At 31.5% G+C, this 24,495-nt stretch overlaps 1 protein-coding gene and 1 non-coding gene across 2 annotated transcripts; both read right to left on the reverse strand.

Moving 5' to 3' along the window:
• Nucleotides 1-1,957: 1,957 nt before the first annotated feature.
• Nucleotides 1,958-21,308, reverse strand: LOC133205451 (chordin-like). Its single transcript, XM_061341271.1, has 23 exons — nucleotides 20,777-21,308; nucleotides 18,654-18,754; nucleotides 13,750-13,882; nucleotides 10,809-10,916; nucleotides 10,542-10,668; nucleotides 9,019-9,109; nucleotides 8,674-8,815; nucleotides 8,067-8,195; nucleotides 7,855-7,937; nucleotides 7,614-7,755; nucleotides 7,241-7,353; nucleotides 7,006-7,140; nucleotides 6,724-6,880; nucleotides 6,401-6,630; nucleotides 5,542-5,655; nucleotides 5,143-5,325; nucleotides 4,871-4,964; nucleotides 4,583-4,710; nucleotides 4,360-4,468; nucleotides 3,663-3,728; nucleotides 3,301-3,398; nucleotides 2,573-2,660; nucleotides 1,958-2,472 (listed from the first exon to the last, which is right to left on the reverse strand). The coding sequence occupies exons 1-23, from the start codon at nucleotides 20,943-20,945 to the stop codon at nucleotides 2,468-2,470; spliced, it is 2,745 nt and encodes a 914-aa protein (XP_061197255.1). The 5' UTR covers nucleotides 20,946-21,308; the 3' UTR covers nucleotides 1,958-2,467.
• Nucleotides 21,309-23,989: 2,681 nt separating this feature from the next.
• Trnaf-gaa (transfer RNA phenylalanine (anticodon GAA)) lies at nucleotides 23,990-24,062 on the reverse strand. Its single transcript has one exon. It is a non-coding gene; the product is annotated as a tRNA-Phe (tRNA).
• Nucleotides 24,063-24,495: the final 433 nt, after the last annotated feature.

Raw genomic sequence — 24,495 nt, forward strand, 5'->3', positions numbered from 1 at the left:
TAAGAATATTTTGAAGTCAAGAAAAAATGAAAAACTTTTCTTAAATGTTTATCAATTTCAAAAAAAGAAGAACTGCTTTACAAAATTTGAGTTATTGGGTGTTTTGATTTTTAAACAAATGTTTAATTTTAAAAAAAAACATATAAGGAATCAGGAGTGCAACAAAATAAAGTACCATAGGATCACATCAAAATGTAGTATTTTTGTAGGGTTACTTACCATATCAAAATTCTTTTTGGCTTACATTTAAAGAACTTACTATATTGTCAAAAAAAGTTATTTTGGAGGAATATATTGTATCACATTTTTTTTCATATCAAAACTTTTCAAACCAGAATTGAGACAATTAATCCTAATAACAATCAAAAATGCCATTTTTTTCACCTAAACAAGAGTAGAAACTCAATCAAGGTTTAGATATTATCATTTATATCTCTCACACAATTCTAATAGGAAAAACAATAAATAATTTGATTTTGCATTTCATGAGGTCTTTTAGGATGTAGAAATATTTTTATTTTTCAAATGATGTTCCGCTATTAAAAATTCGGAAACTTTTTTGATGCATTCATCTATTCTATTAACACTGAAAATTTTACCTAAAATGTATAAAATACAGTATGATATTATCATTTGAAAAAAAATTGTATGATAAGTTGAATTTTCCCAACATTTTCCAATTTGCCATTCATTATTTTTAAATTCAGCCGCATGACAAAGCATTTTAACAAATGCTGCCGTGAAAAGTTTTTTCTCTATTCAAATGTTCTTGGTTAATGCACAAGTGAAATTTATCTACTACAGGTCTCTCAAACATGTAGGTATATGAAATAATTGTCTTGAAAGTTGTTAAAGTATGTTATTTATTCATCCATTTAAGAAAATTTGGGAGTCTTTTTTTTATGTCCAAGTTTTGTAAAACGTACAGAGCTTGGAGTTAGAGCTTGGAGTTAATGTTCTTGCAACAAACCCTCTATACATTTGCTGTTTGCCTTTTTTCTCTTTTTTTCTCAAGACAATTGCCCGCAGAACTTACACATCATGAATAGATTTTTTACGATTTACCGACTGACTTTTTATGTCTTAATTTCAAAGCTAGTTTATTCAGCGGTGGAGAAACAGTGTCACTCCGATGGAATTGACGTATGATTTTCTAAAATGAAGTATACCTTCCAAGGGTGTTTTTGTTAATTTATACATAATTCCTTCGTATCCCATCTCGCCAGTTTACGTTTTGGATCTGGTTGTATTCGAAAAAACTTTTTCCCCCTAGGACTTAAATGTAAAACACGCATAACGTTTCGCTGGTTAACCTTTGAAATAGTTAGAACTGTCGATAAGTTTGAAGTTTTTGCATTAATTTCTTGAATATTTCTCCAACGCAGTAGTCATTTTGCATTTCTTTTACTATAAAACGTCGGCAGTGTAAAATAACTCTTGAAACATAATAATAAATAAAACACAATTCAAATTGCAATACCCATTTTTTTCCCTGATATTACATATTTTAACAATTTTCGTCTTCTGGATATTCTTTTACAGAAAATTGAACATTATCTTCCAGGAAAATAAAAAAAATTGCTATAAACTCATTTAAATGTTTTTAATTTTATATCATAAAGAAATGTCATTTTAAAAGAAAATATTCATTTAAATACATGATGTTTATTTACACAATGGTTATCATATACTAGCAACAGGGTATATGTTAATGGAATGATAGTTTCATGTCAACAACGTCTAGAAATGGCCTCCAAACCATTTAAAACAATGTACAAAAATATATATTGTAAAATCATACATATACATCATCAGTGAAAATTGGCACTCGACCCTTCATCTATCGATACATTGCAAAAACCAAGAACAGCACAAATAAATATATAAATTCGCAACATCACAATACTGATACAATTACATTTTTGAAATATGATTTTAACAATAAAGCAAGGCCTTATTTAGATGGCTTCATCTCAAAATATATACGCCCATAGAAAAAAAGGAATATTGCAATAAAATGCAATTGATAATAAAATTCACATTAATAATGATTGCATCTGTAAATTATTAAAAAATCGTTCATCCGACAAACAATTCAAAAGGTACACATACAAATACTACTAGATTAACCACTCACACATTTATTAAAGTTATTGCACTCAAACATATTGATCTGAGGAAGGAATCACATCAGGTACTTATAGGACAGCATGATTATCATCAATTGAAATACAGTTTAAAAAAATGATAATTAACTAATCAGTTAAACGAAGACATCATTCAGTGTCAAAAAACATCTTTATGCCGTTTAAATTGATTCAATAATGATTTTTCGCCATGAAATTTGAATTGCTACTTGTTATAATTCCCATGCCATCTTGTGCCTCAATCTCATATCACAGAGTTCAGTCATTGTTCATATTAGTTAAAGTTTGAAATTCTGTTAACTTCTGCTGGATTCAGTAGATTATCCTGAAATTGGGCATAGAATTTGAAATCCATCCATTTGTAGAAACAAAAAAAAAAATGAGAAGTGGATAATGTTATTTTTTATATTTGTAACTTTACTTACGAACACAACTACAGCATTTATTTTTTCTCCTCGATCCCTCTTTACACGATCTTCTACACGACCTTCTTTTACACTGTATTTTTCCATTCTGTTAAAAAAAATTAAAAATTTTGGAAACCAAGATTTAAACTAATTTGAGTCTACACCACATTGTGATGTTTCCAAATTGATATGACTTATTATGGTTCTAGCTGCTGTTCTAGAGAAAATGATTTTTAAAGTGTTTCCTAGCTATTCAAGACTTCGTTTTCCCAACTTTGGTCCAATTCCTGCCCCGGGGACAGTGATTTAAACAATTTTAATCTACACTTTATAGAGATGCTTCCTTATTAATTAGACTAATACTGGATCTGCTGCTTTTGAATTGATGGTTTTAAAAGAGTTTTTCCCTTTTGGTTTTCATGTCTTTGGCTCAGGTAAGATACAAACAATATTCGTTTCAAGAATTATATTATTTTATACATTTTCTTTTTGTTCACGATTTTAGGCATTTCCATTGCATATAGAAGTTCACTAGATGTTGGCAAAAACTGAGTCAAGAAACGAGTGATTTTCCAGCCAAATCTTTATACTTGTCTACTTAGCACTTCAAAATTAGCATGTCAAAAAGATACACAGATTGGAGGATTTGACATTAATCTAGTTATATGATGTCCACTTTAAGATGAAAAAAATCGTGTTTTGGTGACCAACAAACAATATTTCAACATCGAAGAAAGAGGACTTACTTTACATTTGCATGTAACGCATTTGACGGCTCCGTGGGAACTCAGAACAGGGTGCCACCGAGTTTTATTTTTGTATACCTGTTTTCCTATCCTACATTCTGAAAGACAAAACATTTCATCATATTAGACTTTTATGCTGAAAAAATCACTGTTGATATGACGTGTTTCTGTACAGGGTAAACTCAAGAACCTTTGTTTTGATTTTTTTTCTTTCTGACCGAAAATCATGTTCTAATTAAAAACATTATTACATTGAAATTGTTCACTTATGATTTTTTTATCTAAGAGAAAAAATTACTTTATTACTATTTGGAGCATACATTATAGAATTATTTATTAAACTAAAAAATATCTATATTTACCGCCGTTTGTACTTTCTTCAGATGGTGGCATTGTGCTTTTAATTATATCTGCTAATAAATTTCTGTCTGAAAAATCAAAATATCAAATAATGATACAAAATCTACTTACAACAGTTGTAAACGAAAGATTCTTTGCTATAACATGAATTCATTCATAAAACCACCGCCTCATTATTGATATAATGCTCACAAATCTATGGTTATCCTCTTTAAATAAAGAAATGTTTCCATTTTATCCCCCCTCAAAGGATTCTACTTTGACCTCCCTTCCATGCTAACAGAGGTGTCAAAATCTAATGCCCCTTAGCAGCACATGAAAGGTCCACGAAAATGAAGAAAAATCTGGTTAGTTAATTATTTACTGCAACTTTCAAATAAAAGATATTTGAATTCACGCCACGCTAGGCGCCGTATCATAATACCAGTATTTACAAAAAAGCAAAACAATAATATTCTGTCCAAGTAAACAACGTTATAGGCTTAGAGGGAGGAAAACAAGTTGCTGTGTCTATGTATTCAAAGGTTCATCATTTCGTTCATTTAACTCACAAAATCAGAAGTCAAAAGAAATTCTAGGTACACAAAAACATGTTAAATACTTACTGTTTACTTCATATTTTATCAATAAAAATACTTTTTAATGATTTCTTAAATCAAATGTAAACAACAATTTAAGTTTTTGATTCCTCATTATTACCTGAACACACCTGACAGCAGTCACTCCTTTTTACACGAACCCTATATCCTTTCGAACAATTAAGCACAGGACATGGTAAATGTGTACATCTGACCTGTAAACTGTTCTTCTGGAAATATAAATTTAGAATAAAACATTTAGTAACTTAGCAGACTTGCATTTGATCAATGATTTCTTTTTCTATGACACATTTGTAAGAAGGATAAGATTTAAATTTTCTTACGTCACAAGTACACGTGACACACGTTGAGTATCCATTGGGCGGAATGTATGGATGCCAAACGGTTCCTGCACGGTAGTGCCGCTTATCTCCCGGATAATAACACGTCCCATTGTCCTGAGTCAGCGTTTCTACAAAATATTTCAACAGTTTTTACTTTGCATTCTATCCGTTATTATCGTCTAAAAAAATGCAAAAATGGGAAATTTCAAAGTTCTATATCAGTCGCACTTTAAAAGAAATATGGACAGTTTAAAATTAATTAAAAATGTTTGTCTAAAATTTAATTACCTGGACACGTGGGACAGCATTCGCCGTCCATGCGTACTTGATTGTTACATGTTAGTTTTGGACATATCACTTGATGACAAAGAACGTTTCCATTCTACAATTTAAAGGCACATTTGATTTATTGACTTAGAGTAAGGATTGTGTTAGGAAAACACATCTATATTATTCATTTTGCTCAATAATAAAGTTCTCCTGGGCGTTTGAATTTAATTTCCTTTAGCAAAAGAGAGCTATCTTTAAAAAATATTTCATTAATATGCTGAAATGCGCACCTTACAACTACAAGTTCGACAGGTGCCATTTTTCGAGGGAATCCAGCTTTCATCACTGTGGTAAATTTTGCCTCCATCTTTACAATCATTCTTTCCTAATGTTGGTAGAGGTTTACTTCCAGGACCTTTTGTAGTTTTTGTTTCATCACGAAGTAAGTTCCAACATGAATTTGGTATGCTTAGCTACATGTGAAGTAAATTGAAATATGTATAATAATCAAAAGGGAAAAATTAGAAAGCACGTGCAGATCGAATTTTAAACAAATTTATCTTGTACATAAGTAAAACAAATGTATATTGAAAAGTGTGATTTGACTTTAGTAACAATTTGAGTGAATATTATACATTAAGATTTTTTAAATTCATGACATCATTTTAAGGAACAGAAGATTTATTCACATTTGCTACTATTTCTCCTTTTCTGATCCCAGTAACACCAATCTGAAGTAATGATGTCCCAGCATTCAAACTTTTGTAAACTTCCGGTGAAATGTCATCCATTACACCGCGCGCCTAAAATATCAGTCATGGAAATGTCAAGTAAAAATAATCAAGGCCACCAGCAATTTTAAGGAAAAGTATTCTGTTTCTGGCAATATAAAGTGCCATTTTTCTCAAGAAAATGAGTCACTGGAACAAAGAGGTACTCTTCCCAAAATAATAAATTAAAAGAAACTTAATTGCTTTTAACACAAGGATCGTTTACACAATTCTTTCAATTTTCTTTATTACAATGCTCCATATTTTACAGATAATGTATATTTCTTGTGTAGTAATGCTGTGCGTGATATCATTTTTCTACACCATTCATATATTTCAAGGACCAATTAAAGAGTTAAGTGCAAAAATGTCAAGAAAATTGATGTTGTAACAAGAATCTTGAGCAATTCAAGTTGCAATAACTAGGACTCATCTTTAAAGTATTAGAGAAGTGTGCTTATTTTAAAAAGAAATCTATTATGACTGTTTTGTAGAAAAAAAAAAGAAAGAAAGAAAAAAGAAAGAAAACAAACTTTATTTTTAGTCAATCACTTGCAAATGATTGCAGTTATTTTGGCTTTTTTTTAAGTGTTACAAGACACCTCAAGTACATTACTCAGGCTACACAAGCATCTCCTGTAGCATTGAATAAAATAAGCCTAAATTTATAGTCAAGAAAGTATACTTATTTAATGATGTTTAGCACATTACTGAAGCTGTTTATTTTTTATGCGCATGTGGTTACATCAAAACCAAAACGTGTTATTTATGACCTTACCATTCCATTGATAAAGTTGGATATAACAAGAGTGTATATCGTATTTTTGGTGAACTGCGTTGCCTTGGAATCGAATTCTCCTACCAGAAGAGCATTCAAGGATGAATAGTCTTGTAGACCAGATAAGATAATTTGATAATGAAGACGACATTTTTGGTCGGGAACTAACCAAGCCACTCCTCCTACTCCTGTTGGTGACGTTTGTAATGACGTCATCAAAAATGGCGTGTCTACAATTATAATAAGAAATTGCAAGAAAAGATCATTTTAATGGATATTCTGATTGACTAGTACATTTTGTTAAAAAAATTCCTCTAATATACCTTTAGTAAAGTCAATATCGTCACTATATTGAATGTTTTCTATTCGTCCCCTGAGAGCTAGATATGATTTCCGTTCCGTTTCTACGTTGAGGAATAACCTTCCAGCAAGTAGTAAAGCTATATATTTTGCTCGTACGTTTTTTATAATACCTGATGCCTACAAAGATTTAAAACTTTTTTAATGTACTATTTCAATATAACATTTATATATTGATGTATTTTGGGGAACTTAGTCATCTTCATTAAAAAGACGACAGAAAAAAAAACTATTCATTCACTCACTGTTCCATCACAAGAAGAAGAATTCCTTCTGAAATGTCCACTGAGGTTATAAATAACGGTCCTCCTTCCTGTTTTTGTTGGTAATGATTCTATGGTTAGGTAAGTAACACAACTAGTCATACCTTTCAAGTCTATCTGTAAGAGGGATAGGATTTAAAATTTTGGTAATTTCATTTCATGAAATTTAAACATATTTTTCTTCTGTAAGCATTTTAGTTTTGTCATGATCACTTACATTGTAACTTATTTGTCCATTGTCGTGTAGATTTAGAACTGCAAAGCCTGCACTTGACAATGCAATTTGTGGGTATATTAGTGCTTCACCACTTGAAAGTACACCTATATATGCTTTTAAAAAAAATATATTAAAAAAATAATTCGATATTTATAGAAAAATCAAACCTTTTAAGCACTAAATACAATATTTTCATTTCAATGTCATGAATATTTTGAATTCTCTGACTGTTTGAGTTTGATTCCAAGATCAATAAATAATTGAAATATGCAGGAAGTAAATTAACAAGTTTTTCAAATAAACACTGTGCAGGGAAAATGGTTCAATTTCTATTTTTTCTTGCACTATATAAGGTATACATGAATATACTCACCTCCACATGTACCCGAGGGTGTTATAGTACCAATAATGGTTGTCCCCCCTTTAGAAGTGACCCTCATTCGCAACCTCGCTTTCGCAATAAGTTTTCTGCTCTTTTTATTCAGGGCCAACCAAGTACCCCGGAGTTTGCTATTCTGTTCAAGTATAAAAAAAAAATCTTTATCTGTGTTTCCTTTTTAATCTTTTTTTTTTCAAAGTGGAATCCAATTTTTTAGTTTGAAAGATTTTCCCACCTTTCTTCTGCGTACTTTTTTGGTCAGGTTATGAAGAATCTGGGTTCTCTTTTCAATGGTAACAAAATATTCTTGCTTTCTTCCTGTATAGAATTTATATACATATAAAAGTTAAATAATGACAAGGATGTTGCCCCTGATGTTGGTATTTCTTAGAAATATTTATCAAAATGGCACTTTTTTATTTTTTTATAATGGTTTTAGATACCTACGTATTACATTATAAAGACCGTCAAACTTGACAGTGTATTCCACACTTTTGCTTCGAATTCCGTAAAATAACTCCGCGTAACCTCCGATACCATACTGATTTGGAGATACCAGTATTGTAGAAAATGTACCTTGAAAAGAAACAAAAATAATCATGATCGAACTAGAGTTTCCCTTTTCAGGGTAATTAATTTCATCCCAAACTTGCCTTTCATTTGATGGCTTGGTAGATTAAGTCTTCACAATTTACTTTAAGCTCATTATTGTTTTCTTTGATTCAGTATATTGTCAGTAGACCCATCATATAAACTGAGAAGTATCAATTTATATAACAAAGGCGATACCTGAAACATTCCCAGACATAGTATCGCGGAAATGTATAGATAGACACAACAAGATTTATTAGCTTAATTTAAGAGTTTATACTCGTCAAATTGACGGCTTTTCTCATCCAAAGGTGCGATTCAATAAACACTTTACACATGATTATATAACATAGGCAGCAGAGCTTGAGAAATGCGTGTGGTCTTTGCTGCATTAACGCTGTAAGACCTCAATGAAACAAAGTTCAGCGAATTGTGTTGAATTTTGCTGTTGAAAACTACTCACTTTGCTGTCTGGATTTGTCAACTTCCGGTTTACCGGCAACTTCACCATTTTTGAATGATGACGTCGTTATTACCAGTAAAAACATCCCTTTGTGTAGATACCGGAAGTAAAATTCAGGAACATTTTCCCATTCCCCGCATATCTATTTCAAAAAAATATGTTTCTGGTTTTAATATAATCTGCATAAATTACATAAAAGGACGCACTGAGATTTTTTTAATTGAATTAAGGAGTTTAGTTAAACCATTTTTGAATTTTTTTAATTCTAAAAATAAGGCGGAACTGTAGTTGAAAAATTATGTTCTAATGTTTATGTGTGATAAGATACAAATAGATACCCTATACCTGTTTGTCCGGATATCTTCTTTGGAGACGTTTTTCCATCAAAATGTTTCCGTTCTTATCTGTCAGCAAAAGTTTTTCTGGGTTTTTAAGTCTGTAAAATAAATACGATTCCGTGCTACAAATCAACAAACTAAGAGATGGAGAAATATAAAATTATCACTGTGACTCTTTATGCTTGTTCTGAACGAAATTGAGCTTGTTGAAGATACGGATAATTTATCTAGCCATTTTTGAGAGGTTTACTGCAAAACGGAAGTAATAAAATATGATTTAAAGTATGTTTCGTTCATTTAAAATGTCAGAGAGTTTAGTTTTATTAATATTTAATGCATGTTTATCACCAAAGATACGCAGAGATCAAAACAATGTACATTCCTTTTGATATTTCATAGTTATATATTAATTATTGTAAAACATTTTCAAATAAATATCCTGTCTTAATAACTTTATATATTTCGAAGGCAACCTTTTAAAAAGAAGTTCAGTGTTTGGTTTTACAAGGTAAAAATAAATCATATAGCCCTATGGGGAAAAAGGTGCTTAACTAAAATAATGCTGAAGAATTTATGCGTGTTTTTCGCAAGCCATTGTCTCTGAAGCGGAACGGTTGCAGTGAACCTTCCTTTTGACAGTTTTTCATTTATCTCTCCAATGGTAGCAGAGTCTTCCCATTTTAGCACAGTTAAGATAAGGTCAGACAAACCTCGGGTTTCGGTTTACTCTAAAACTGATATATATTGTTACCCAGCATCGTATCAAAACAACATCATTATTTGTGTTAAAAGAAGTTATTTGCTATGATCTCCATTTTTCATTCATATCCAATGTTTTCTTCATATGGTTGCGGTTTTTCCCTCATTTATCTCCTAGCATCCTCTCTTTGAGAGGATGATGAGAAAATAAAACAGTAATAAATGTTTGTCTAATCAGGTCTCACTGAATCAGATTACGGGGAATTAAGTGCTTGTATCGGCCCGGCGTTTGCCTTACTTCCACCTTCCAGCCGTGAAATGTTGCAGATGATTATATGTTTTCCACTGACTGACGCCAAAAATGTGATTTCTTGACTTTCCTTCACGCTACGTAAGAACATCTTATTACAGAGGAACGTCGAGTTGTGCGTATTGGTCTCTGTATACATGCTTAACGAAAGCACGGTCATTGTGTTATATTAATATTGGGCGGAATAAATTATCTACCGATAAAAGCAACCGGATGGACTACAATTCAGTATAAAATTTTAATAGTTTCAAATCACGATTTTTGTGACCAGATTTATTTTAAAGCTTATAATTATCACCGATTGTAATTGGTTTGAAATTAGAATGCCGGGATAAGAGGAAATTTTTATGGTTAAAAAAGGTACCCCAACGTGTGATTTCTAATTTCTTTGACATCACTTGATGCAAAATACAAGCATTTTATGATCCTTCAAAGTCTTTTAATTCTACCTGTGCGACACAGACTTAATGTTTTTTCTTTCTTTTTTTTAAGCTACAAAACATGATTTATAGAAGTCTTACCCTTCGTATTTAATGGAAAAGCGCAATCCTAAATTTGGAGTCACACGAAGGTGCACGACTGCGACTGCGCGAGTCAGCAGCGGTCGACTTGAAATGACATTGCGTCCTACCAGTAGTGCAACATACTCTGAAAATTTAAACAAAGAGTTAAAAAAAAAATGAACAAAGAGGAAAAACACAGATCCTATAATTGACTGATTTTTTTTTTATTAATGAGCTTTGATATTACGACTAAAAAGTTGGACCATTAGAGTATTTTAAACTTACTCTTGTTCATAACTTTTCGGCGTTTGTTGTGTTCCCAGTTTAGAGCCTTATCAATTTCTTTTGACATTTTACCTGGTAGAAGACTGAGCATATCTTCAAATGTTTTGTCTGTAAACAAGGAATGGAAAGCAATTAAAATAGTGTGAAAAGATGTGCACCACAAAATCACGTATCAATGTTCCTCTATACATTTGTCTATCATAAAATTGCATTTTACTAGCCAATTATTTTTATGAAAAAAATCACTACACATTGAAAGAAACAAATGGAAGTCTGAATGATAATTGGTGTACTTTTAGCTGATATAAATCTGGTATTCAGCCATATGTTTCCGTAAATATGTAACGAAAGAGTTCTTCAAACGATGTGGAAACCAATGTTAAGTAAGTTCCATGGAAAATGAGCAACTCTTTGAAATGCCCATTAGCAATTTGCAAATTTGCTCATTAGGACAAAAATAACAGCAGATTAGGAGATGATGGACAGCAAGGTGCGAATTCTGAGCAACAGCTTAGTGCGCTGCTGAATGTTTTCTCTAACCCGTGCCCGACACAACAGGCTACGACGGACGCCAAAGTGTGTACGAAAACAAGTACAGTTTCTGAAGGAATTTCAAAGTTTTACTTCGAAAATTACGTAAAAGCTTTGCTATCGACAGTTAATCTCGGAGGTCTACGACTACCATTTAGAATTTTATGATTCTCTTTTACAAACTATAAAGTTTCTATTCACCACCTACAACAATGAATGATTTCTAAATAGGTCAATTTTTCTAAATCATTGAGAGGACTTTTTTTTTGTTTATATGCCCAAGATAGCAAATAATCAAATTTTACCTATCAATTTTCAAACCATGGTGTTTCTCATGTCACAATTTGGGTCCAAAAAGTTTGTTTAAATATTTTCAGAAATGTCAGACAACGTGTTGCTTTTGATAAAAAATCAACATTCAATCACATAGATGTGAAATTCAATCATTTAGCACTTCAGTAATGCAAAAAATGTTAAAGACTTTAAACTCATATTAATCGAGGATTATAGCAGTGTATTTTTCACACTTTTAACTTGAACACCTAGAGCGATTGTATAAAGAGGTATGCTGAGTGTTGATAGGGCCACTTGAACTTGTGCAAGGAATCAGGGGGTATTAAATCGATACAAAATATTGGTCAGAGGAACAAACAGAGAGGCGATGAAGAGTAAATAGATTGTGCAATTCAAACAAGTATGGGGGTATAATATGAGATTCTCTCCAGATCAAGAAGTCGGGAACGAGCATTCGACCAGACATTATTTACTCTACTGAAAGCTTCCTAATCCGTGTGTCAAATACACTAAGTGTTTGCATGTATTTCTTTAAAAACAGTTACAAAAATTTTTATAAACACTTGAAATGCTTAACATATGAGTAACCCGTCAGTAGGCAATCATTGTTTCTGACAAATTTCGATAATTTATGGGTTTTATTCACTCTTTTGTTGTTGTTCTTTGAAATGTTCCATTAAAGACACATTGTATTGTTCAGCTGGTATCCGCGCACCTAATGCTGTCAAAGGGTAATTTGAATAACAAATTTTCGAACCCTATACTCCTATTTAACCAAAATACTACCCCTTCAAGCAGAAGTTTAACAAGAAAAATTCTTTCATTTTTTATGCGAGATAATTTTCATACATCACGATTTGGCGTACCATCTGAAATGAAAACTTAAAGAAAGAGAAAAAAAAACCAATTATCGTCTGATACCATTAATGACTGAAAGTTTATCTAATGACCCTTGTCATATTCAGTGGGTCTCCGGAAGCTTAAGACAGATAAATTTATATGTAATGATCTTGTTAGGACGGGCACTGGGTTAACATGGCTATTAACCTTAATCTGGAGACAGTTTTACAGTAAGTTTATACAAGGCCAACATAAGTATCTAAACCAAAGCAAGTAATTTACTCAATTGCCAAAGATTAAAGATTGATTGGAATTAATTGTAACACTTTTAATTGCATTCATTTACCAATTTCGATTAGGGACACTGCCCTCTGCAAAATTTAGATTTTTTGCGATTTAAATTTGTAGAATGGCCAATTTATCAAAAACATCTAAATCTGGTAGAGGACGACCCATCCGTGTCTTTCTGAGGAATATTGCTAACAACTGCGAACAGCAAGCAGCAATTTCGAAGATATATATTTATGCTTCTATTATGAGTTTGTAATCGGATATGTTCTTTTTTTCAATTTGAAATATGATTTAATGGTAATAACTGTCGAGGTAGTTGAGTACAAATTGTCGCATGAAGCTCTAACCACACACTCTACATTCCAGCAATATTCCGGAGACTTAGTGGGGGTTCATCTGAAGGACTAAACGGAGACCCAGACAGAGGGGTGGGGGTATCACTGCCACGTGTGAAAATTATATATCAGAGAAGGAATCTGAATTCGTTTTTTTTTTTTTTTAAGAATACGTTAAACATATTAGACATATGACTATGCAGTTCTTTATGTAAAATCAGCTAACTTTAAATAAAATTTACATATATAAGTTATACTTCTGATATGCTGTAAAACCATTTATTTCACACCGATAGAATATTCATTGACCTTAAAACGATTTAGGAAACTAAAAGTGAGTGTGACATTTCATCGAAGAGATGGATACCATTGTGCGTCAATCTAATATGAAAATTATACAGAAAAAAATGAACGTTTTCCGAACGGCTTTTTCTGTCAAACCATAAATACACATTTTGCAAAAGGTCTCAATGATATTTATCTCCTTAAATGCGTTGACAGGAATAGAGGTGTATGTTGCTTTATTAATAGATCTCTTTCTGGTAGAAATAATTAGAGAGTGATTTTGTGATAAATATCTCAAAGAAAATAACAGAAATTTATAATGCTTATTGCTGACCTGATTAATTACATTTTTGTCATTACATTACCTTCGTTTGGACAAGATTTGCAGCATTTTCCATCCAATAACACCGGATTGTCGCACTGGGGCACCGGACATAGGTTCTTAATATTTTTGCACTTAACATTTCCAATATGCTGCACAATGCCCTTCTTAATGTTCTGCAAAACAAAAATAATTATATAATTTTTAAAGATGTCCCAGATAAGTTTATTTTTGGGAAAGGTCAATCCAGTACTATTTGGTAGGTTGGTCTAATCAAAGAGAGACAGAAGGGGGGGGGGATCACAAGATAAATATATTCAAATACTAAATGTCAAAATTCCAACAACCTAATATTCTTATAATTAATTATGTATTTATTAGAACTTTTTCCTTATGGAAATGATGATATGACTGTCATTAATATATCATTTTTGTTGGAATTTTAAGAACTGCTGCTGCGATAAAGCATAAACTAATCAATCTGTTTCTTGGTAAGATATTTCAAAATAATTTTCAATTTATTTGCCAATAAATCTATAAATATAAATACAAATCATTCTGTAGCAGTCCAGTAAGAATTTAGATAAAGAAAATAATGATTTATTCGATCTAAAAAGCTTATTCATAGCATTGAAATGGCCCCTGTTCGTTCGACCGCCATAAATCACATTAAGGGTGTGAAGTAATTTTGTTTCCTTAATCTCCCCGATCAAGCAATCGGCATACATGGGCTCTTCAAGTAATCCACAAGTAGCCCTGTACATTGAGATCTTCTCAATTGCTTTTGAACTTTTAGTCTTGCAGAAAGAGACTTGTTTAATCCTAGAGATATAAATTATTCAAGAAACGGATGGCAACTTTTAATAAATGTTTCACACCGTCTTTCAAAAGAGACGAGGGGTTTTGTTGTGAAATTTGGTTTACTTTTCCCAATTAAAAGGCAACATGATTTAGTCTGTTTCGATATCGTAAACCAACAAAATAAGGTATGTGATGTGTCACAAGAGGAATGTCTCTTCGTCAATGTAAGATTAAGATAACAAGTAAACATATAAAGCAAGTCCCAGCTTCAACATAAATAACTGGAAGACAAGAGAAATACATAATTGTTGGTGGGAGATGAACTTCTAGTTAGATACCAAAATATAAACTTTATATATTTTCTTTAGGGGGATAAAGTCACTATAATAATTTGAATGAAAAATAAATGTAGGATTATCGGACGTGTTCTTAGATATTACCTCATCAGCAATATTAGTCTTTCAAGCGTAATGCTGTTTGTAAGAAAATCAAGGCTAGATCTTATAAAACTATCATTGAAATATCACTGTCGAGCAGAAACGATACGAAATATGTCTATCAAAACCCGAAAACAAACAAACTAACAATTTTAAGTTATGAATGTTTTACAAAAAAATATCTTCTACGGATAGGAAAGGAAACGGGCCCAACAAGGTGCTTAGCATGTATCATTCTTTACCGAAAATCGTACGCACTAACTGATTTGTTAAAATCCTGTATTTCCGTGTTAAAATGTTCCTGTAGAATAATATAAACACTTTGTCAAATTGAAAGTCAAGTCATAAAAGCAACAACGGGAATATATTTCGACCTTAACCGTTTCTCTTAGCCTTCAGTAGCTCTGAGTGATGAGTCATGTTTTAACGACATGTAATTTATTGTAAAGAATTCTTTTAAAAAGAAGCAAGCATCATCCTCAATCCTTTCTGTTGTTCAGTAATTACCTATGATAGTTCCTAACATTGAGATCTATGACTATTAGCCCATAGCCTGATATTATTTTGCATCGTCAGAAAGAGCAAGTAAGATATTCAATACAAAAGAAAAAACTAGCATCGATTTACAACAGTAAAAGAAAAAAATCCTAAATTCAAAATTGAAAGACTCACTCCCTTCATAATTTATAACTTAAGAATATCTTTGAACAATTGGTCCCACAGCAATTGCAAACCTACGTGTCAATAATACCCTATATATATATATATATATATATATATATATATATTTTTAACCAGAAGTATAGATTTCATGTACATTTCATTAACATGTGTGTTACATGTAATAATTTCATGAATTACTCAAAAATTTCATATCTTGCAAGAGTGTAAATTTCACCGGATGTGTGAGTCGTTTAACGGGTGAAAGAGTGAAAACGACATCCTGTCAATACCCGACCAGCAATTACAGAGAAACAGTTACCGTTTTCCCCAGACTTCTGAAGTTGCACATTCATTCATTCAAAACACTAGAGTAATGGCGGTGATTATCTAAAAATGGTATAGCGGAAAATTAACCCTTGTAGGAGGAATGCAGGATCTAACCATTTGAGGGCTTAATTCTCTTATGCAATTAAGTCTTTACTTTAGGAACGAAAAATTGACAGTTATCTAACGTAAAGAACGCCATGCAAGACTTTAATGAAAGATGTGGATCCATTGGGATAACGTTTTATTGCCTACTCAGAGTAATAAGTTATGGGTGTTCTTCCTGTTAGATGTTTCCTTTTGGATCTTAAACCTTGTCATTCAAGTTTCCGTCGGCTAAAATGTTTCTGTCAATGTATTACATGGATGATCTCATTCAGTAATATATTTTTGGGATAATTAAAAGTCCGTTAATAGATGATAAAACAGAAGTAAAAATAACAATGTCATAAAATGAACTTCTATATTGAATTTGCAGTACAAGGTTTGTGGAGAACTTACATGGAAAACACATTGTCTAGTAGCTTTCTGTGATCCCCTTTTCCTGTTATGATCTCAAATTTTTGTGTTGCAAAACAGTAAATTGTTTTATTTTTATTTCTCCCGATAATTCTTCGTCCCGCGCATAGTAAAATTACGATAATACAGCAATAATTAGTTACGTTATTGTTATTTTTGTTTTGTTTTTAAGTTTCGGCTTCTTGGCCGATTTCTGGACACACAACTAGAACTTCGATTTAGATCCGATACTTTAAGGCGTTCGTTTAATCCTCAGCATCTACCCCACGCAAATGATAAACAAAAATAGTAGTACTAAAGTATGGCATTGAATTACCCACATTAAATTAAGTGGATACAAAAAAAATGTCAGAGGGAATAAACGTCATGTCCACCTTGACAGAGGTATAACTCAATTTGCAAAGCGCTCTAAATGCTTGAGCTAGTTGATAGCTGGATAACGAAACGTTCATTAAAGTGTTTAATTTATACAGAGTTAAGACTACAGAAATAATAACACAGTCTAGTTTTATGTGTTCCTTTATTACTTCACAAATGATGCAGAAAAGTCCATTCTGAATTCAAATGGTATCTAGAAAATTTTAATTTTTAACTTCTTCTAAGTTGTAATGGATACAAAATAAATTTGTTGTCCTTAGGAAGAATAGTAATACTATTTAGGCAATAGTTCAGTTTCTTGTATTGCCTCTGCATTATCTAGGTAGAGAATAATGTTAATATCAAGCTGTGCCCAAATTTTAACAAAACCTCAAAACACATTGACCTAGTGTACGATTTCTTTTCTCCGGAAAGTATAAAGTACAAAATTAGCAGGAAACAGAGAACAATTGTAATTGATATGATATCGTGCTTTGACCTTGAAAACAATTCTTCCGCTAGTTAGACGATTAAAAGACTTTGCCGATTCTGTTTTCTAAACAGATGATTGTATTAATAGCTTGGAAAACAGCAGAATCTTTTGTTATATTTTAATTAGTATATCATTTTTTTAAAATATATTTTACAGTCCATGATCGTATATTTTCATCATTCTAAAATTTTTACGAGACGAAAAGTGAAAAATGCAGACATTCAGTTTTTCGACAATGAACTGTTGATATCAAATGAATATTGGCATAAATTCTATCTAGGTCAAGGGGATTATCAACATAACTATATATCTTACATTCAAATTTTAAGGAGTGTATAGTTCGAAATCCATTACAGATAATTATGATAACCTTCCTCAATAAACGACTCCGAAACTTGTCGTTTCCACCTCCGCCAAGTATGAGAGTTCTGCAAGGCAATTTGCACAAATTCCTCCCTGGCAATATAATCTCCTTTATCTTTCTACGTAACACTTTTTTCTTGTTAGTAATTGACATATTACATTGAAACATAAAAGGAACATAACTGTCTGTCATTGAAGAGCTTCTGCAAATACCGAGAAATTCCGGTATTTTCTGGGATCTTGCATGTTCAAAGTATAGCAGCGACACTTGTAAGGTTTGGTTATTGGGAACACTGCAATATTTATTGCATTATCATACTCTTATCTGTCTTCAGTGCTTTTAATGCAAAATATTTTTAGGATGAAGTACTTGAATTTCATGAGGGTTGAGGGATGCATACAGAAAACAGAATTTTGCTCTCAATTATTTGTCCCTCTCAGTCTCAGTTCCCAGATCAATTAAATACAGCCTAACTCTGATAAGCGTTTGACTGGGAAACGATAAAAAGTTCTTGTGTTTGCTTTATATTCCTAAGAACGTAATTGATATAGTAATATATGTGTTTGAGCTATGCATTCTTTTGAAGTATGAGCATATACGTGACTATTTTCTGAGACCAAAAACTATGTAACTTTGTCTTCGAAAGACTTGTGGCTCTTTTTTTCCTATGCATATAGTGAACATCAAATTTAGAAACAAGTACATGTATATAATTAAATATGCTCATTAGTAAAATTAAGATAAACAGGAGGGATGTTTTGCTTATGTGAAGCTGATAACTACAAGAGAAGGTCAGCAACGAAATGGTTCGGTTCTTGAAAGTGAAAGTCACGTTTTGCATATCAGTAAAAATGAAAATGGCCGAAAAATTTTCAAAAATCAAATGGTCCCTGGAAGTGAAAATAAAATTTATTGATTTCGTATAGGGAAAGTAGCCGAGAGAAATTTTCAAAAGTTTCTTGAAAAGGAATTTGCAATAGTTTACTCACTGGTACACACTGACAGATGAGGCAAACGAATGGTCCATCTGGATTTAAGGTTGGGTTAAACTTTTCTCCAAGTTTATAAAAAGAATTTCCGAGATGACAGCCTGAAAAATGAAAGAAATAATTTGAAGACGATTTTTTTTAAATACAAGATTAAGTATTAAGTTGCTCTTTCCACAAAGGTTATGGATAACTAAACAAGATGAACGAAAACTATAAGTTTATATATTTTTTAAAAAAGATATTACCCAATTTTTGTCATTTTTAAGAGTATAAAATTTTAATTAGGGGGCGCACTTTACCTCTCTTCCCAAAATTAAGTGTTGACATTAATGTAAAAATGAAATACGATTCTGTTCTGCAAATTTACCGAATTTTAAAATGTGCTTCATGGTTTTTATTGATAAAAATTATTTGTGCATCAAATTAACATTTAGAACAGAGTTATGGTCTTCCAACCTTTTCCTGTAATTAGCAGAATTGTTACCTGAAAATGAGGTCATTGAGATTAGTAGGTTTATTTTTAGCCAGACACTTTGGATTATTTTGAAAAACAACAGATAAAGACATTTTATGATTCATTACTACATTTTAAAAAATTGGCATCCAAGTTGCATTCTTATAGGCTCAGTAAACTTTGCATTTTGTATTTAGAGTGAAATTACTTAGCCTGAATGTAAAGTTAGATTCCTTGGAATCGTGCAGAGATGTCTTCTGAAATCGGGAAGTCTTTACGGCTAATATTTCTTTTCATGCAAATATACATTGTCAAATAAAATGAATGAATATATTGATTTCGTGCTTTCTCGCCTCCCTCATCCTGTTTAGTTTTCAATTAATGTAAATCATATATCATAATCTGTATTTAAAAAAAACAAATTAACAAAATAAGAATAAAAAAAACTTTTATAATACAATTTTATATTCATTATATATTCATTTTCTAATGTTATAAAGATATTTTACGGTGATAATATAATCTTTTTTTTCAATTTTCAACAGATTAGTCATTACTGAATCCATCCACTCATGTTTCATCAAAACAAATTGAACTAGTCACTTCCTTCAGCTAAAAAACTAAGCTAAAAATATAATTAAATTTTTTGACTTAAATTTTTGGAAAAGATTTTTAGAAATACAAAAGCATGATTAATACTACCATGCTGGTAAACTTCATATTAGTCATGTTTATAATTGACACAGTTGTTAAGCAGTTATTTTGCTAATGAGTGATAACACATGTACTACTGTGTTAATGATCACTAGCTGTCAAAAACAGGAAGTACACAGTATAAACATATTGCATGAAGATCATTTTTAACCAAATGAAGAGAATAACTCACCGTGTCCAATACTTGAAATATACCTTTGTTTCTGTTTTTTTTCTTTATTTTATTTCTTGCTCTTTGAGTATTTTTTTTTTTACCAAAGACAATTATTTATCATTCTTTCATTCATTTGCATGATGATTAAACTTTTCTCCTTTCCCGAAATTTCAATTTTACGAAGGTGCACTAGCTTTGCATTCAAAATGAGTTTACCTAAAAAAAAAATACAACTGACACACCCAATAGACTTCTTGTAATATATCAGGTGTTATATTACTATATTTTTGTCTTAGAGTCCTTGTCAATCTAACTCTTTTCTTTTTTTTTTTATAATTTGCGGTCTGTGTATCACCTCAGGATTCCTTTATTTTTTTTAAAAAACCTGTAAGCACTAATTACAACGTGATGATTGTGTTACTCAACTTTCCTAAGCTTGTAAACAGTGTGGAAATGACCACCCCTTTGATCAATTAAGCGATGAGTTGTAAAGTCGAGCTATAATTACGTTCATTCAATAAAACGTCACAACGCTCACTCCTATAGGGCTCAATGATGCGCTCTTAGCCAATTGTTTTCAGTCAAAAAACAGCTGGAACTTGTATTTTTCACTCAGATTAATCATTCTAATTAGCGTATTTTTAGAAAAGCTCAAAATTGCCAAAGTTGAAACTTCATCAAATTTAAAGAAAGTGTGTAAAGACGTTAAACATTCTGACTTAAGTTTGAAAAAAAAAACAACTAAAATGCAAGAATTAATTTTAAAAGCTTATATGTAACAATTTTAAAAAAATATCTTACCTGGAAAACTTTGATAAATTTTTCCATAATCAACCTCCTCGGGAATTAACACGTTGAACCTCTCCTTCGGGCTACCTGCATGCTTTTGAAGCAAGAACCTGTCTCTTATACTTCCATCAATGTTTACTAACATCTGCAGAAACACGTAGATTGTCAATAAAGAAATCATTTCATTCGCAAAATTAAGATTAAATCCTTGGTTCAAGCTGAACACCTGCAACTCGTCTTAAAATCTTTCGAATCAAGAGGCCGCAACGCAAATCTTAATAAAACTAGTCAAATATGGTACGGTACCCTTCCGCACGCAAGAACACAAATCTATACACCAGTAAACTACCAATAAATATTTTTTGAAGTTAACTAACTTTTGACACTCTCTAATATCTACAATAAATTATTTCTTAAGTGAAATAGATATATATCTAAGAACAAATATTCCTTGTATCGAATCCAAGCCGCGTATATAAAAAGATTTAAGTCCAACAGCAAATATTTCAACGCTGATATATTTACTAAACTAGACGTGTGAAAACTGTATATACAAGACTTTACACCCAGTCGGTTGTGGGATTGTTTTCAAAATCGCAAATACGTTGAGAAGTTGTTATCTTTCTTCAATGTAAGAGGAATTTCGCTTTATAACTACAGTTTCTTCCCCAGAAGTCAGAGAAAAGCGACTCAAGAACACTAGCTATTGGTTGTAACAGTTAAAAACTAACAAAGAGCGGCATGACACCCGCTGTTTTATACCCAATCATATTCAATCTTCCCGCAAACGAAAAATATCTATGTTGTTCTATGACCAAAAATATAACATTTTTATCGATTGGAGGATAAAAATACCCCTAATAATTACCCCGGATAATCTCCATCTTTTATTTATTGACTTGTTATTATCTATCGATACAATAAAAAATATTACCGGGAAGGAAAAATGATTGAGACGAGATGTTAAATTTATACCGTAATTTATAAAATTTTAAATTTAATGAATAGTTTTTTTAAAAAGTCTCTCTTCGACATAAGACTGATATTTTTTTTCAATTTATCCTCCTGTGATCAAATAATTTAAAATTTAATCAGTTATATTTGTTACTACAGAAAGATGAAAGCGTCATTCTCTGCATCTCTCTCTCTCTCTCTCTCTCTCTCTCTCTCTCTCTCTCTCTCTGACTTTTTACATTTTCATCTAATCTAAAAATACTAAAATATCTAATTCTATTAGAGAAACGGATCACACTTTGATGGTAGAAAAAAGGAAATTGTATTTGAGTATCGATTACCGTTTATGTAAATACTACAGAAATGACAAAACTTCAGACGCTGCACAAACTAATTGGTGCCTCCAATTAGGATTTGATGAGGAGAAGAGTAACAAACTGCATTTCCATATGTTTTATCACGGGAAATTCGTTCATTTTTTTTTCATTAAAAATGATATTAAACAAATGCGCATATCATTCAAATATCTAATTCATAAAAAAAACTTGTTCAAAACACTGAAAATTGTTTTACTTCCTTTTTACATGTCACACAAAGAGAGTTCATTTGTGGCAATCCATTTAAGTGTGCTGAATATTCGAGAATTGGTCATTAAATCTTTTACCTGTATGGGCATAATTTTTTCTGATTGCAACCTTCAAAGCATCTGTACTAAGATGACAAAGTGCTTCGGGAACAATCTGTTTTTCAATCATGTGTCCATTTCGTTTCAGAAATAACTGTTTGACTTTCTTCCACTAAATATTTTATAAATAGAAAACTAATATTGTAGATCCCCCCCAAAAAAAATTTAGCCTACTAGAAAAACAACATTGTTTTAATTTCTTTGAGCATGAAAATTTGCAGGAACCGTTTCTACGAGTAAGACTGCTTTTTCCAACGGCACATATAGTATGTGTCATGTACGAATTTAAAAGTGATCAAGGAAATGGTTACATAAGAATAACTTTATAATGTTTGACTAAGATACTGGTAAATAATAATATTTTATGTCTCTTTTAATGGCTAGATAACACGTACCCACCTAGCAAAATGACCTGACTCATGACCAATTTATGTAACAATTCCTTTTGTTATTGAAGCTTTTCACAATTTCAAGTGCCGCTACTATGAGTGATATGTTGGTTTTGTATTTTTGGTTCTTTTTTCCAAACAAAGTTAACAAGGATACGGCATGATCCAGAAATATAACGACATAATTGAGGAATAAGATAATTCAATTGGAAAATATGATGTGTTACCATTTTTAGACAATGCTATTTCGAATTGATTTCATTGCTGTTTAATGCACAAATTTAGAATAAGGACCTTTACAAGTGATTTAAAATGTTAATATGAGCGTAGTGGCATGGGAGGCAGGTTAAATGTTGTCTCGGTTTGTAACCCATTAGATTTTAGTAGATCTTGAGCACAACGAACAATACTGGGATTTTTCTTCTGCAGAAATCGGTGATTAGCATCACGAAATACAAGCACGGCATTTCATGTGAAATATAAATAACTCCTCAAAGGGATAAGTGTATAGAATTTTTAAGCAAAACAATTGCATTGATAAGTCATTCTCCCATTTAGGAAAAAAACTTACGAAATTTCGCGCGGCAAATCTTCGCCTACCTGTAGAAACTGGAAGATGGCATGGTATAGTATACAATAAGGAAATGATCAGAATAAGTTTAAATTTTGACAACTACTCACAAAGTATCTTTTTTCCCCATTTTTTTACATAGCTTATTTATACAGATATTAATTTGTGCGTGGCAAAATCATCGCAAGCTTTAAATATATCACGGAATGCCCTTTTTGTGTAGAAATACTACGTTTGAAATACATCAGATGGACATACATGTACCAATAGACTATTTGAATCAAAATTCACTTCACTCCAAGAAAGCAGTGCAAACTGTGTGCCCATTGCAGATCCCAAAAATAAGTAAATCTAAGATTACAAAAATAGAAATCACACACGAATATTTTTCTCTTTCGAAAGATATTCATCCCGGAATGCAACAATTAATACTTTCTGTGAGTAACCTTGCAACAGAGTACGATAAACCTTAATAACGCCTCAATATTCACTGCTTTGTGCCTCATGACAACAAAAGTGTTTCAACAATCAATTCAAAAGCATTCAGTGGAAAAAGGATCATTTCAATCTGGTCATGCCTAAAATTCGTTTAAAAAAAAAGCGATGTCAGCCGCCGGATTTTACCGTGCCGGAACCCGGGATTGAACCGGGGGCCTTTAGATCTTCAGTCTAACGCTCTCCCAACTGAGCTATTCCGGCTGACATTATATATCAAAATGGCGTCAAAACAGATATCTGATTGTTTATTGTTGACCAAGCTTCACGAAGTACACAAGTTATATGTTTAGTTCTTGTGCAGATACTGCGTTTGAAATGAATTAGATGGAAAAGTCTAAATACTCTCAGTCTGAATTAAAATCATTATATTGCAAGATAAGCAGAGCAAAATCTGCCCATTGCAGAAATTTGAAAAATAGGTAAATATTTATGATAATTTATATATATATATATATATATATATATATATATATATATATATATATATATATATATATATATATATATATATATATATATATATATATATATAATATTTAGGCATTAATTGTTGTTAAGGAGAACCCAGACGTACTGTGCTACTGCATATTCTAAAAGTAATGTAAATCAAATATTGATTTTTAAAAAAAACTGG

This window comes from Saccostrea echinata, unplaced genomic scaffold (assembly GCF_033153115.1).
Source record: "Saccostrea echinata isolate AGI-Se365-2 ecotype Australia unplaced genomic scaffold, CSIRO_AGI_Sech_v1 ptg000054l, whole genome shotgun sequence".
NCBI lineage: Eukaryota > Metazoa > Mollusca > Bivalvia > Ostreida > Ostreidae > Saccostrea > Saccostrea echinata.